Source organism: Armigeres subalbatus, unplaced genomic scaffold (assembly GCF_024139115.2).
Source record: "Armigeres subalbatus isolate Guangzhou_Male unplaced genomic scaffold, GZ_Asu_2 Contig857, whole genome shotgun sequence".
NCBI classification, from domain to species: domain Eukaryota; kingdom Metazoa; phylum Arthropoda; class Insecta; order Diptera; family Culicidae; genus Armigeres; species Armigeres subalbatus.
In genome coordinates, this window is record NW_026943653.1 from 1,453,824 (window position 1) to 1,469,236 (window position 15,413).

General features: G+C 40.5%; 1 protein-coding gene and 1 long non-coding RNA gene across 2 annotated transcripts; one reads left to right on the top strand and one right to left on the bottom strand.

Moving 5' to 3' along the window:
• Positions 1–5,584: 5,584 nt before the first annotated feature.
• Positions 5,585–7,418, bottom strand: LOC134204718 (peptidyl-prolyl cis-trans isomerase Fkbp12-like). Its single transcript, XM_062679494.1, has 4 exons — positions 7,339–7,418; positions 7,173–7,241; positions 6,914–7,074; positions 5,585–6,666 (listed from the first exon to the last, which is right to left on the bottom strand). Exons 2-4 carry the CDS (start codon positions 7,207–7,209, stop codon positions 6,538–6,540), a joined length of 327 nt encoding a protein of 108 aa, XP_062535478.1. The 5' UTR covers positions 7,210–7,241; positions 7,339–7,418; the 3' UTR covers positions 5,585–6,537.
• Positions 7,419–8,310: 892 nt separating this feature from the next.
• LOC134204751 (uncharacterized) lies at positions 8,311–9,027 on the top strand. Its single transcript, XR_009977956.1, has 3 exons — positions 8,311–8,409; positions 8,566–8,660; positions 8,734–9,027. It is a non-coding gene; the product is annotated as an uncharacterized LOC134204751 (long non-coding RNA).
• Positions 9,028–15,413: the final 6,386 nt, after the last annotated feature.

Consider the following 15,413-nt stretch of genomic DNA (forward strand, 5'->3'; position numbering starts at 1 on the left):
TGACAAAAGACTGCCAGCTAAGGATTGTGTACTTAGGGGATAGTGCAGCCTGCGCACAGTTGTCTTTCAAGCATCATCTAGAGTTAGAAGGTACGCCTCGAGCGTCTGTTCACCAGGAGGTGTGGCTCAAAAAGCGTCTGTCTGATAACCAGCGGCTGATAAACGAAATGCTGTATCGCGTCAGCTATACCTAAGATGGCAGCCCCACCAGCCTTCACTCCGCTACCAATGATAACGGCCTACGGCTAGTAAATTTCGCTGCTGCCAGAGGGATGGCCATCAGAAGCACCTACTTTGCACGAAAGAATATCCGAAAGCACACCTGGATAGACCATGTTCTGGTGGATGGGCGTCATTTCTCGGATGTTACCGGTGTGCGGATATTCAGAGGTCCGAATATTGACTCTGATCATTACCTCAGAATGAATATTAGCGATGATGGACAAGCTGTGGAGTCGCCTACTTTGAATGAGTAGGCCAATGAATTTTTGGCAGTGGCTGATTTTCTACCCGCCGCTGTTACATCCAGGCGCTATTGTATATGCGCAAAATAGCCAGCATGAGTTAACCGCCAGAAATTTGTATAGCGAAAGGCATCTAACGGAGGTTTTCTCAACAGCAGGAACTTTTCACAAATATCTATTTGGTACCAGTTATGTAGGACAGTGTCCGCCACTACGCCTACCGAATATTTTTTTGATTAGGTTGCTTATTTTCGAGATACTAAACCTTAGATGCTTTTCGCAGGCGATTCATTACCGAGGAATAACCCTCCTTAATTCGGCGTACACAATTATGACCGCTTGAAGAGTCCTTCGTCGGCGAATACCAAGTAGGTTCTCGTGAGGGCCGATCAACGACGGATCAAATGTCAAATGAGACTGAGACTGAGACAAATCCTTGATCAATTCCGGGAGTACAACTTGCCGACACATCATTTGTTTATTGATTTCAAAGCGGCGTACGTTTCAGTGAAACGGAATGAATTATGGCAAATTATGCTAGAACATGGTTTTCCGGTAAAACTGATACGGCTGATTCGTATAACGTTGGACGGATTGAAATCAAGTGTAAGGATTGCGGATGAAATATCGACGTCATTTATTATCTTAGATCAACGGTTCTCAACATTTTTAATGAGAGGTACCCCTTCGATCTTTTGCATTAATTGAGATCAGTACTGGAATTTCTCATTTTCGTGTTTCGTGTGTCACGCAATGTTACATATCTGCCCCTTTCAATATCTATAGAAACGCGAAGGATGAATGGCATGCTGCAAAAATCTCAAAAAATATTTGTCCCGTGACAGGGCATGAAAGTGTGCAATATCTGTTTTATTTTTCTGTTTATTATCACTTTAAACTCGGTGAATTAAAGGAATATGATTAATTTATCGACTAGTCACTATTCTTTGCATATTTCTATTAAAATAACTTAGCAATTTAAATTTTAAAATAAGGCACAACATCCTTTCATGACTGCTTTTTATGCGAAAGTGATCAAAGAACACACGATTCTTTCATTTGGTCGCCTGAAATAGAAAAAGGCGCTTTGCTCTCTGTCTTATGACGATCACCACTTATTCCAGTACTGATTGAGATACCCTCTATGTTTTGCTGTAAATGAAAATAAGCGTAACTGAAAATGGACCTGAAAACTAACGGCATATACCATAGATAACTAACAGTGTATATCCCTAACGGCAATCCATAAAGTGGGCTGAAATGTTTATGATTCCGTGCAACTTTTCAATTCACATTAAGTTTAATCATCAAGCTTCCTACGGGATTATTGGAGGCTTCTGAGCCTCTTGAAAGCAGGCTTACGAGCTTTTTCAAATGAGCTTTCCGAGCCTCTTGGAAGAAGGCATTCGATCCCCTTGAAATGAGGCTTCCGATCCACTTGAAAGAAGGTTTCCGAGTTTCTGGAAAGGACACTTCCGAGCCTCTTGAAAGGCGGCTTCCGAGCCTTTTGAAAGGAGGCTTCCGAGCCTCTTGAAAGGAAGTTTGCGAGCCTCTTGAAAGGAGGCTTTCGAGCCTCTTGAAATTAGGCTTCCGAGCCTCTTGAAATGAGGCTTCCGAGCCACTTGAAAGGATGCTTCCGAGCCTCTTGAAAGGATGCTTCCGAGCCTCTTGAAAGGAGGCTCTGAGCCTCTTGAAAGGAGGCTTCTGAGCCTCTTGAAAGGAGGCTTCCAGGCCTCTTGAAAGGAGGCTGAGCCACTTGAAAGGAGGCTTCTGAGCCTCTTGAAAGGAGGCTTCTGAGCTCTTCTGAAAGGAGGCTTCCAGGCCTCTTGAAAGGAGGCTTCCAGGCCTCTTGAAGGAGGCTTGAGGCCTCTTGAAAGGAGGCTTCTGAGCCTCTTGAAGGAGGCTCTGAGCCTCTTGAAAGGAGGCTTCTGAGCCTCTTGAAAGGAGGCTTGAGGCCTCTTGAAAGGAGGCTTGAGCCTCTTGAAAGGAGGCTTCTGAGCCTCTTGAAAGGAGGCTTCTGAGCCTCTTGAAAGGAGGCTCTGAGCCTCTTGAAAGGAGGCTTCTGAGCCTCTTGACAGGAGGCTTCCAGGCCTCTTGACAGGAGGCTTCCTGAGCCTCTTGAAAGGAGGCTTCTGAGGCCTCTTGAAAGGGAGGCTTCTGAGCCTCTTGAAAGGAGGCTTCCGAGGCCTCTTGAAAGGAGGCTTCTGAGCCTCTTGAAAGGAGGCTTCTGAGCCTCTTGAAAGGAGGCTTCCAGGCCTCTTGAAAGGAGGCTTCTGAGCCTCTTGAAAGGAGGCTCTGAGCCTCTTGAAAGGAGGCTTCCAGGCCTCTTGAAAGGAGGCTTCTGAGCCTCTTGAAAGGAGGCCTGAGCCTCTTGAAAGGAGGCTTCTGAGCCTCTTGAAAGGAGGCTCTGAGCCTCTTGAAAGGAGGCTTCTGAGCCTCTTGAAAGGAGGCTCTGAGCCTTTGAAAGGAGGCTTCCTCTTGAAGGAGGCTTGGGCCTCTTGAAGGAGGCTTCCAGGCCTCTTGAAAGGAGGCTCCTGAGCCTCTTGAAAGAAGGCTTCTGAGCCTCTTGAAAGGAGGCTTCTGAGCCTCTTGACAGGAGGCTTCTGAGCCTCTTGACAGGAGGCTTCTGAGCCTCTTGACAGGAGGCTTCTGAGCCTCTTGAAAGGAGGCTTCTGAGCTTCTTGAAAGGAGGCTTCTGAGCCTCTTGAAAGGAGGCTTCTGAGCCATTTGAAAGGAGGCTTCTGAGCCTCTTGAAAGAAGGCTTTTGAGCCTCTTGCAAGGAGGCTGCTGAGCCTCTTGAAAGGAGGCTTCCGAGCCTCTTGAAAGGAGGCTTCCGAGCCTCTTGAAAGGAGGCTTCCGAGCCTCTTGAAAGGAGGCTTCCGAGCCTCTTGAAAGGAGGCTTCCGAGCCTCTTGAAAGGAGGCTTCCGAGCCTCTTGAAAGGAGGCTTCCGAGCCTCTTGAAAAGAGGTATCTAAGACTTTTGAAAGGAGGCTTCCGAGCCTCTTGAAAGGAGGCTTCCGAGTCTTTTAAATGGAACCTCCCGGGCCTCTTGTAAAGAGCCTTTTGAGCTTTTTGCAAGTAGGCTTTCGACCTGTTAAAAGGAGGCTCCCAAGCCTCTTGAAAGAAGGCGGCCAAGGCACTTAAAACGAGGCTACCGGACCATTTTAAGATCGTTTCCAAATCTTTTGAAAGGAGGGTCCCAAGTCTCTTGAAGGAAACCTTCCGAGCATCCTGAAAGGAGGCTTCTTCGGAGGCTCTTGAAAGGCGGCTTCCAAGCCTCTTGAAAGAAAGCTTCCATGCTTCTTGATAGGAGGCTTCCAAGCCTCTTGATAGGACTGCCATAATCTGGTACGGCGGCGAACTGTATTCGATCGAAGCGTTTTGCGGAGTCCAAAGTACGTACGATTTCCTGCCATGATGCGTCTCCGAATTTCTCTGCTGGTATCGTTATCGGCGGTCACCAGTGAGCCCAAGTACACGAATTCTTCAACCACCTCGATTTCGTCACCACCAATATAAACTCGTAGTGGGTGGCTTACATTGACCTTTCTTGAGCCTCTGCCTATCATGTACTTCGTCTTCGACGTGTTGATGACTAGTCTAATCCGTTTAGCTTCGCTTTTCAGTCTGATGTAGGCTTCCTCCATCCTCTCAAAGATACGTGCCATGATATCAATGTCGTCGGTGAAACCAAATAACTGGACGGACTTCGTGAAAATCGTACCACCAAATATGGGTAAAATCGGTTCATTTAGCGCTATTCTTTCACTCACCTCTACACACAATCGCAAATTAGGCAACTGTACACGAGCCCTTCCAATATTTTCAATTTCGATTGTCTGTCGTTTGGTTTCAGTTAGTAACGAATCATGCCAAAAACAAACAGACAACATTCATCACCGAATCTTCCCCACAGATAGCGAATGATGCATAGCCGAGTAGTTGTATACATTCGGTTCGCAAACGAATGAAATCGCAAATGGGTGGTGAATGAGGATTCGAATCTTGGAGTCTAAATTGAATCAATCTTCTGAGTCCAACTCAGTGTTTTCTGCTGCACTCACTACACATCGCTTCTTTCTCATTTCTCGATTTCTTTTCGCACTATCTATGGTTTCGCTTATTCTGCTGGGGGCACTCAGTAGGTATGAATAGTTTGTTAATTCGCTGTTGGGTTGAGTAACATTCATTTTGCAATCATGGGTTCGCTGATGGATTTGGATTTTTAATCGGTGTGGTTTGTGTGAGTGTGTGAGTTTTCCCATAGCTTCGTACCACTCGTGTCGATCCCTGCCCTTCGTATTACTCCCTCCAAAGGGATGTTGAAGAACCGACACGAAATACCATCACCTTGCCGTAACCCTCTGCACGTTTCGAAGGGTCTCGAGAACGCCCCTCGAACTACGCACATCACCCGATTCATCGTCGCCTTGATCAACCGTATCAGTTTATCCGGAAATCTGTTTTCGTGCATTAGCTGCCATAGCTGGTCCCGATCGATTGTATCATATGCGGCTTTGAAGTCGATAAATAGATTATGTGTGTGGGCACGTTGTATTCGTGGCATTTCTGCAATAACTGACGTACGGAGTTCCAGATTGCAGTTTCACATTCCGTGGCCGTACTGGTGGCAGCGTGAGCACTAGACAATGTAGGATTTCTTTTTCAAATAATACCTCCACCTGACAATGACGTTGAACTGGGCATTTATTTTTTGGTGATCCTGCAGTTTGGCTGCTCTAATTTGGTTTCCGTGAACCTGTGCATACTTTCGTACCATCAAATCAATTTATTGTTTATTTTAGGTTTCGGACACGAGAATGTCGATTTCGACAATTGTCGAATAGTTATAACGGAAAGTTTTTTTTCGCGACTGAGACAAATCCGTTGAAATTTATCTTTGCATCGACTTAGGCGAGGGCCAAAGGCACACAATAATCCCGATTGCCAACAACTCTTAAGTAATTTGCCAAATGCTAAACGCACGTGCAATATGCATTTCTTATAGGAGTTCAACATTAGACAAACATTTTAACCGATCAACATTTGACTTTATGTATACTCCTTTCAAAACCATCATCAAACTGACGTGATGTTTCGGATCATCTACAAGTGCAACATTTGTTCATCTCAATGTATTTATTTGTGGTATCAGATAGTATGAATGTTGACTCCATTATTTTTTGTTCAATCTGCTATCAATCATAAATGTCCTGAACCTTGGATTAGAATCCGGTGAGGAGAAACATGCCAAGGGATCACGTTTAAATGGCGTTGCTAAAATTTATTCGAATGCTATCGATATTTTTGGAATATATGTACTTTTTAGTGTTTTTAAATACGAGTTGATTAAATGCTGATGCATGATAGCACAGAGTTTAAATTTGTGATTCACCATTAAACTTTTAGATGTATAATATTTTAATAATTTTCCTTATGCGACATTATATCCGAATTGCTACCGGAGCAAAAACTGTATTTTATCATGTTCAATAACTACTAACTCCGTGAAGGTTTGTGTTGGTTTTAAAAGTGTTTTGGTTTTGCTAAAGTTAATATTTATCTCCCGAATCTATGTGATGAGCAAAAAAGATTATTCAGGACATCATCAATCCTGTTTTAGTGCAATGTTTAGCTACGATTGTAGATGGAATTTCCAGATAGGAATAACTGCTCCCAAGAGGCAGCCCGAATAAAATGGAAGTAGATCGCTACACATAAATGCATTGTTTGCTTATTTGTTTAGCTAGTTGAATGTCGTTTGAAAACCTGTTGTGAGAGAGCGTGTAACTCAATGAACGATTACCGCGTCAAAACGATTTGATTATCGATCGTTGAATACAGCGATTGTAGGTTGGTTGATGCTTGACGCATAAATAACATTTAAAGAACTGATGATTACCATGCTTCCTTATCAGACCTGGATTCTAGGATTGCTTCATTATTTCCTGTTTGTGTTGATGGTTTTTACTTTTCGCCTTTCGTGGTATGTTGGTTGCTGTTTCCTTCCGGTTTCTTGATTCATTGCTGTATTTGCTATTGTTTTAGATAAAATGATATCTCATCTGCACATTTACTCAACCCTCAACAGTTCAACGTCGAAGGTAAGGGTGGCATTTGGTGGAATGACTCCTGGATGGCCACGGCTGCCGTAGGCATAATCCGGAGAGCAAACCAATTTGGCACGTTGTCCAACGGACATCTGGAAAGAAATAATAAATTTAGTTATGGTGTTTGCATTTCTTACAAAAAAAAACTAGGCGGTAATATAAATTGTTAATCAAAATTGCAATTTGTTTTCCCATTCTACCCCACATTCTCCTATTCATTTATAATAACCCCTCGTTGAAAAAAAAATTGAAAGGTGAATGGACCGAAGAAGTCTCATTCAAGAACCATTCGAATTTAGATTCAATCGACATCACGACATCGACTAGGGGAACACTCACCTGGGCAACACCCTCATCCCATCCGCGGATGACCTCGCCGCGACCAACAGTAAACCGGAACGGTTTGCCGCGGGTACGGGAGGAATCAAACACTTTTCCATCGGCCAACGTTCCGGTGTAGTGTACTACGGCAACCTGTCCGGTCTTTGGGTACGTAGCCTCTGCGGGATAACACAAAAAAAACCACTATTGAATGAAATTTCTTACGGCAGGAACACGCCATTGAAGGTTTGCTAATGCTTGCGGAAAAAAAACTTACCATCTCCGGCAGCTAGCGTAACTACTTGCACACCCATTTCTGATTTTATTGCTTCGACTGTTGATGTAGCTGAAAAAATCACAGAATAAAGTACCGAAATAAGTCCTTTTTCTACGGAAAAACACAAAAAATTGTCACGCTTTAAAAGGCAAAACCGAATACTCACTTGCAGGAAGAAAAGTAAAATGCCGGATGATATCCCCTGCAAGAAGACAAGACACTCTTTTCACCAGAAGGAGCTGGAGATCAGGTCTGGCAATGGGGATTTTTTGTCTCTCTCGACCCTCTGTTGACCATACACAACAGTGCGATTGACGTCATATCAGAACCTCCCTTTGAAGCATCAGGAAGTAAAACAAGGCTAACAAGTTTTCGTCGTCAGACCTTCGCTCATGGTCATTGCATCTCACTCAGTTTCGATGAATGTTGAGAAAGTGCTGCCAGCAAAAGCTCTGAAAAGCCTTTTCGTCTATTCGAAGTTCTACACACTCAGTTGGAACTGCGCAATTCTAACCCGATTACACAAATGTTACACTGTTCGGAAAAAGAACCTAATTTCAGGTACAATTATTTCTTGCAAAATGGTGGGTTTCCCGGATAAAAATTTACAGTACCTCGTATGGCATAATCCATTGGAGTACAATAGATTGTATGGTAAACAAAATTATCTATTGTACGTTTATTGTAGTTTTTTCACCGTCATAGAAATCTTTTATTGTGCTTACTTTAAATGCACAATAAATTTAACTGTTACTAATACATTCTATCTTGTTTTTATTGTTCGCTTATGTTTTGTATTGCTCATCCCAAAACTAAATATATTATACAAGTATTCTAACTGGGCGATCAGAAAATTCGTCGTGAATAAAAAATTATATAATTTTTAAACATTTAATTTGTTTATTGTATTAATGAAATGACAATTGAATACAATATAGTAACAAAAGGTTTAATTATTAAATGAAAAAAAAAAGTTTTATCGATTTTTAAATAAATACTTTTTATTTCAGGTCTTTAAATATTCATATTTTGACCAGGTTGAATTAAAAATATAAAAAGGAACAAAAACTTTTGCATATTATTTTACTCGAAGATTGGCTGGATTTATTTGAGCGTGTACGTTTTGTTTATGATTAGTGGAATGAAAAAATGAAACTGATGTTGTGGTGCAGGAAGTGTCCCTTCATAACGGATTGTAGAAGTGGGCAAGCGGCGGATCATAGGCTGCTGTATCGTGGTGAGTATTTATAATGTTTACATCATAATACCGGATGATATTGATGCGAAAGAACTTTTTAAAGTATCTTTAGGAAGGGGTTCCAAGGGGTTCCAATTTCCACCGCTGAAGCAGTTCGGAACATATTTGTTAACATGTATCCTTGTTCCTTTTCAGGAGGAAGTTTATGGTAAGACTACGTAAGACAGACTATCGTTCGGCAGCTATTATTGGCCTATCTTACCAATTAGATACAATAATAGCTGATATAGGTAACTTTTCTTTTTTTCTCGAAGAACTTTTTGTAAGGAACTGACATGCTTTTATAATTTACATTTTTTACAGGTTCACACATAACCTGATGTGTTAGAGACAACGACTAACTTCGATTCACCCACTCAAGAAAAAACAAGTAGTATATAAGTCTTATAGGAGATATATCAAACTCCCTTTCCTATGGTGGCTGGTGCATCAGTGACTAAGCAACAGCAAAGCGCCAAACAGCAATACTAACATATTCAATTTTGGATTGAATGAAAACTAATTTGAAATCGATCAAAAACTGAATTAAAACAAAATTTAAATTGAATTCAAATGAAATTGAAATATAATTGAAATAAATTGGAATTAAATTCAAATTCAAATTATTGTTCAATCACATTGAATTGAAATTAAAGTAAAATTGAGATCAAACTGGTTGAACATTAAGCTTATATTAAAATAAAATTAAATTGAAATAATATCGATAAAATAAATTGTAGGACATAAAGTTGTATTGTATTTCTATTGTAATATTAGAGTAAAATGTATTCTAAATCCTATTATATTTATACTGTAAAACAATAAAAAGTAAGAGAAAACATTCAACATACATTATTTTCTATTGTTTTGTCCCTCTAAATCGTCCCATTGGAGAACCGTTGAATCAATTGTTTTGCTCTGAAAAATGTATGGAAAATTTTCGATTTTTTTATTGTAAAGATACATAACAACCCCCCTTTTTTATTGTAAAAGTCCCATTTACAATTCATTTTATCGTGGAAAACCATTATTTTCTATGTGATTTAATTGTTAAAATTCCATTATATTCAATGGTAAATCCTTTGTTTTAGATGGTGTTGTTACAGTACAATTTATGATATTTTAATTATATTTTTTATCCGGGTTGACATCGAGGAAGGAGCGCCCAATAGAGCTCTGGTCCCCACAAGTCCCTATCCCACGCTTCCACGGGTCGTCCGATGACAAAAGACCGCCAGCTAAGGGTTGTGTACTTAGCTGGTATAGAAGAGGTTAAAAAAGCTGTTAAAGAGCTGAAAAACAATGAGGCTGCGGGGAAGGACCAGCTCCCGGCTGAACTTCTCAAACATGGCAGTGAGCAGCTTTATGAAGTTCTGCACCATATTATGTCAAAAATATGGGAAGACGAGGAAATGCCTGCTGGCTGGTTGGACGGCCTCATTTGCCCTCTCTTTAAGAAAGGGCACAGACTGGAGTGTGCCAATTACCGAGGAATAACCCTCCTTAATTCGGCGTACAAAATTATGTCCCGTATTCTGTTCAACAGATTGAGACCGCTTGAAGAGTCCTTCGTCGGCGAATACCAAGCAGGTTTTCGTGAGGGCCGATCAACGACGGATCAAATGTTTACCCTGAGACAAATCCTTGATAAATTCTGGGTGTACAACTTGCAGACACATCATCTGCTTATTGATTTCAAGGCGGCGTACGATTCAGTGAAACGGAATGAATTATGGCAAATTATGCTTGAACATGGTTTTCCGGCGAAACTGATACGGCTGATTCATATAACGTTGGACGGATCGAAATCAAGTGTAAGGGTTGCGGATGAAATATCGACGTCATTTGCGACGTCATAGCGCTCGAGGGAGCGATTAGGAGAGCTGGTGTGCAAAGAAGCGGTACCATTATCACAAAATCGCATATGTTCATGGGATTTGCGGACGATATAGATATTATCGGAATTGATCGCCGTGCCGTGGAAGAGGCTTTTGTGCCTTTTAAGAGGGAGACAGCGAGGATTGGACTCGTCACGATCAATACCAGCAAAACGAAGTACATGGTCGCTGGCAATCGACGTGGGTTCATTAGTGGTGGTGGTAGCGAAATGGTACTGGATGGTGAAAAATTTGAAGTGGTAGAAGAATTTGTGTATCTTGGAACATTAGTGACGTGCGAAAATGATGTTACCCGCGAGGTTAAAAGGCGTATTTCAGCTGCAAATAGGGCTTATTACGGACTTCGTAACCAGCTTGAGTCCCGTAGGCTGCAAACGAAAACAAAACTCGCGCTGTATACTACTCTGATTCTTCCGGTGGCTTTATACGGCCATGAGACATGGACGTTAAAGGAGGCTGATCGGAGAGCTCTCGGAGTGTTTGAGCGTAAGGTGCTGCGGATAATACTCGGCGGTAAACAGGAGAACGGTATCTGGCGGCGTCGCATGAATCACGAATTGTACCAGGTGTATAAAGGGCTGGATATTATTAAGCTTATACAACACGGCAGACTACACTTAGAAAAAAGTGCATATTACAAATATGTGCAATGCACTTAAAATAGGACCAGTTGCTTTCACTTTTAAATAATATGTGCGGTGCTCATGAAATGGTGTTGATTCTATCATCATGAATTTTATGTGCGAATGTATTACGATTCACATAAGCGCTGCACATAAAACATATAATGATTCGATCGGCAAATATTTATTAGTATTGCACATACTTTTCAAAAGGTATAATAACTGGTATATAATCATGAACTACGCAAATGAAATTAGATGTTACTTTATTTGTTTTTAAATAATAAGTTTATATATAAATCATGCTTTTATTGAGCTTGTTGCGCTCCTGTAACTGTATCGCATCATTTCCATCCAGATCAAGTTCGACTGAAAGTTCATCATAATATGTACCGCCTTGTGTTTAGCCAGGGTTTGTTGTAATATTTCAACAGCATTTTTCAATAAATTATTGATTTTCTGGATGAACACTAGTCAAACCTCCGGCAAAGCATCGGAAATAGATAACCCATCGTGTGCTGCAGGTTGCAGTGTATCATTTTCGCCACCGATTAGCATTCTGAAAACATAATTGAAAATCATTCCTAATGCCACACAAAAAGTTTGAACACGCATATTTTCATAATGAATAATTTGGCTTTTTGCAGTTGAAGAGCCCCGCATAACTACGAACCATTAATGAACTGCATATCATAGTATTTTGAACCATCTTGTGTTGTGTCATAACCGTTTCACATAAGTTTCCATAACTGTAAGCCGACAGTATCATGAATAGTTTTGACCATGTGGAAAATGGTTATTGGTCATTTAACCTTATGGCGAAAGGGTTGTTAAGTTAGGTCACCATAAAAAAATGGCCGTTTTCTCGAACAAAATTTTCGGGGGATTCTACATCATATGGTCGATATACATTCGATATCTGCAATACAGAACATTATAATTTAAGGTTGAGTTGTAATTGGAAGGTACTAAATAAGTATGGAATCACTCCAATCTGTAATGTTGAGATATAATTGCATTTTACTGAATTCAAATACGATTTTTTTCGGAAGAAAACAACAAAAATTAAAATTGATTTTTTTTCAGGTTTATTCAAAAAAACATAAAACATGCATCCATAACCAGGAACTAAAAACCGGGACGTGAGTGTCCCGAAGAACCGATTAAAAATTCATGCAACCCAGAAGAGCTGACGAGACCAGCACCGCCAGAGGCGCTAGTGTATTTTACTCACATTTCGGTAATTTTATTTGAAAGTGTTTTGGTAAGTGTAGACTTATTTGCTGTGAGTTTTGACAGAACTCTAACCACAACCCGAAATGGGTTTTATTTACGTTTTCCTCTGTTTTCAGTCCATTAAAAATATTCCGATAAAGACTTCCATATTAATTTCTTTTGCCTTCAAATTGTGTGGCAGTTTGTTTAGTGGATTTTAAAAAGCAAAAATGTGCAGACGGTTGCTGCGTATTTCAGCACAAGAAAGCGTGTTGCGGCGGATGAGTTCAGTGCGATTACTCGGAACAAGAATGCCACCGTTGATGAATCGGGTTCCGCTGGAACTCCGGATAAGGAGATGACCTGAGTTTCGGTCTATCAAATGGATCGGCGTCGTCAAAGTTGATGTAAAGACCAACCAAAGTAAGTTTAATTTTTGAAGATGGGAAACAGCGAGCGAGGCGTGCGAAACCCGATCATGCAAGCCTACACACCAGCAAAGAAGCAAGGCAAGCATCGTCGTCAGCATTCAGCAAACTAATTTTAGACGAAACCGAAAGCAAGCTGAGCAGGAGCGCACTACTAGCCAAGTACAAGACGTCCTTAAGCTGCAGAATTGGTTCCACAAGTTGGACCACCTTGAGAAGGTTCGCTAAGAGGACAATTTTAGGCCACCGGTAACCCTGAGTCCGATCACCACTGGCCGTAATTTGAGAGTGTTGAAACGATTCAAAGTGGATGTTCCAGTGAGCCCTTGAAAGCTACTCGCCTCACCAACCAAAAACTTACATCGCACTCCGTTGCTGCCTACACTACCGTAATATGTAATAAATTACCGTAATAATTACAAATACATATTTTAAGATCACTTCAAAACGAACTTTTGTTGGGAGGCCCGAAGATCCATATTGTTACACATCAATCGACTCAGCTCGACAAATTAATCATTGGTTTATTGCCTAATTGGTTGCTAAGTTGCTTGATTGATTGATTGGTATGGTAGGTTGCTTGAATGGTTGAATGATTGGTTGACTGGTTGCTTGATTTGTTAGTTGGTTAGTTGGTTAGATTAGTTGCTTAATTGATTGATTGGTTATTTGATTAGTTGTTTTGTTGGTTGCTTGGTTGATTGGTTGTTTATTTGGTTGATTGGTTGTGGTTATTCAGTTGATTGGTTGGTCGGCTGGTTAATTGATAAGTTGTTTTGTTGATTGGTTAATTAGTTGGTTGGTTGCTAGATTGGTTGATTAGTTGCTTGATTGCTTGGTTGATTATTTGGTTGGTTGCTACTTGATTTGCTAGTTGGTAGTATGGTTGATTGGTTGGTTGCTTGACAGGTTGATTGATTGGTTAGTCGGCTGGTTAGTTGATTGGTTGTTTTGTTCGTTGCTTGGATAATAAATTGATTGATAGCTTGCTTGATTGATTAGTTGCTGGATTGGTTGGTTAGTTGATTGGTTGGTTATTTAGTTCATTGGTTGTTTGATTGGTTATTGGTTGGTTGCTTGATTGGTTGGTTACATTGGTTGATTAGTTGGTTGCTTGTTTGCTTGGTTGATTGGTAGCTTGCTTGAATGATTGGTTGCTTGATCGGTTGTTGATTATTTGGTTGATTGCTGATTTGTTAGTTGGTAGTATGGTTGATTGGTTGGTTGCTTGATTGTTGGTTAGTTACTTTTACTTCATTGTTGGTTGGTTGCTTGATTGGTTAGTCGGCTAGTTAGTTGATTAGTTCTTTTATTGGTTGCTTGGTTAATAAGTTTATTGGAAGCTTGCTTGAATGGTTGGTTGCTTTGATTGGTTAGTTGATTAATTGGTTGGTTGGTTGCTTGACTGGTTGAGTGATTGGTTGGTCGGCTGATTATTTGATAAACTGTTTTGTTGATTGCGTGATTAGTTGATTAGTTGAATAATTGCTTGGTTGATTGATAGATTGCTTAATTGGTTAGTTGATTGATTGGTTAATTATTTGGTTGACTGTTTGATTGGTTGCTACTTGATTTGTTAGTTGGTAGAATGGTTGATTGGTTGATTGCATCGCCAATCGAACCAACCATTCAGGTTGTTTGGCTAATTGTTTGCTTGACTGGTTGATTGATTGGTTGCTTGATTGGTTGGTCGGCTAGTTGGTTCATATGTTGTTTTGTTGGTTGCTTGATTGGTTGATTAGTTGGTTGCTTGATTATTTGTTGGCTGCTTGATTGGTTGGCCGCCTGGTTAGTTGATATTGTTTTGATTGGTTGCTTCAATGGTTGCTTGATTGCTTGGTTGATTGGTAACTTGCTTGAATGGCTGATTGCTGGATTAGTTGGTTGGTAGCTTAATTGGTTGATTATTGGTTGCCTTACTGGTTGATTGAATGGTTGGTCGGCTGATTAGTTGATTAGTTGTTTTGTTGGTTGCTTGAATGGTTGGTTGATTAGTTGATTGATTGGTTGGTTGCTGCTTGATTTGTTAGTTGGTAGAACTGTTGATTGATTGGTTGGTTGCTTGATTGGTTGATTAGTTGGTTGGTTGCTTAATTTTTAGTTGGTTGCTTGTTTGGTTGATTAGTTGGTTGGTCGATAGGTAGCTTGCTTGGTTTAGTTGATTGGTTGGTTGGTTGCTTGATTGGTTGGTCGACTGGTTAGTTGAGCAGTTGTTTTGTTGGTTGCTTTATTGGTTGATTAGTTTTTTGTTTGCATGATTATTGGTTGGTTGCTTGATTTGTTAGTTGATAGAATGGTTAGTTGGTTGGTTATTTGGTTGGTTGCTGCTTGATTTGTTAGTTGGCAGAACAGTTGATTGATTGGTTGATTAGTTGGTTGGTTGATAGGTAGCTTGCTTGATTGGTTGGTCAGTTGATTGGTTGGTTATTTAGTTGATTGGTTGGTTGGTTGCTTGATTGGTTGGTTAGTAGATTGGTTGGTTATTTAGTTGATTGGTTGGTTGGTTGCTTGATTGGTTAGTTATTTAGTTGATTGGTTGCTTGACTGGTTTATTTATGGGTTTCTTGATTGGTTGATTGGCTGGATAGTTGTTGTGTTGCTTTGTTGGTTGCTTGATTGACTGATTGGTAGCTTGGTTTGTTAGTTGGCAGAACTGTTGATTGATTGGTTGATTAGTTGGTTGGTTGATAGGTAGTTTGCTTGATTGGTTGGTTATTTAGTTGATTGGTTGGTTGGTTGCTTGATTGGTTGGTTATTTAGTTGATTGGTTGCTTGACTGGTTTATTGATGGGTTTCTTGATTGGTTGATCGGCTGGATAGTTGTTATGTTGCTTTGTTGG

What these genes read in the sequence shown, in the direction of transcription:
- LOC134204718 (XM_062679494.1), bottom strand. Translation starts at nt 7,209, where the DNA reads ATGGGTGTGCAAGTAGTTACGCTAGCTGCCGGAGATG. An exon ending in TACGCTAGCTGCCGGAGATG is followed by an intron (nt 7,075 to 7,172) that starts GTAAGTTTTTTT and finishes GTTATCCCGCAG; the next exon opens with AGGCTACGTACCCAAAGACC. An exon ending in GGGATGAGGGTGTTGCCCAG is followed by an intron (nt 6,667 to 6,913) that starts GTGAGTGTTCCC and finishes ATTTCTTTCCAG; the next exon opens with ATGTCCGTTGGACAACGTGC.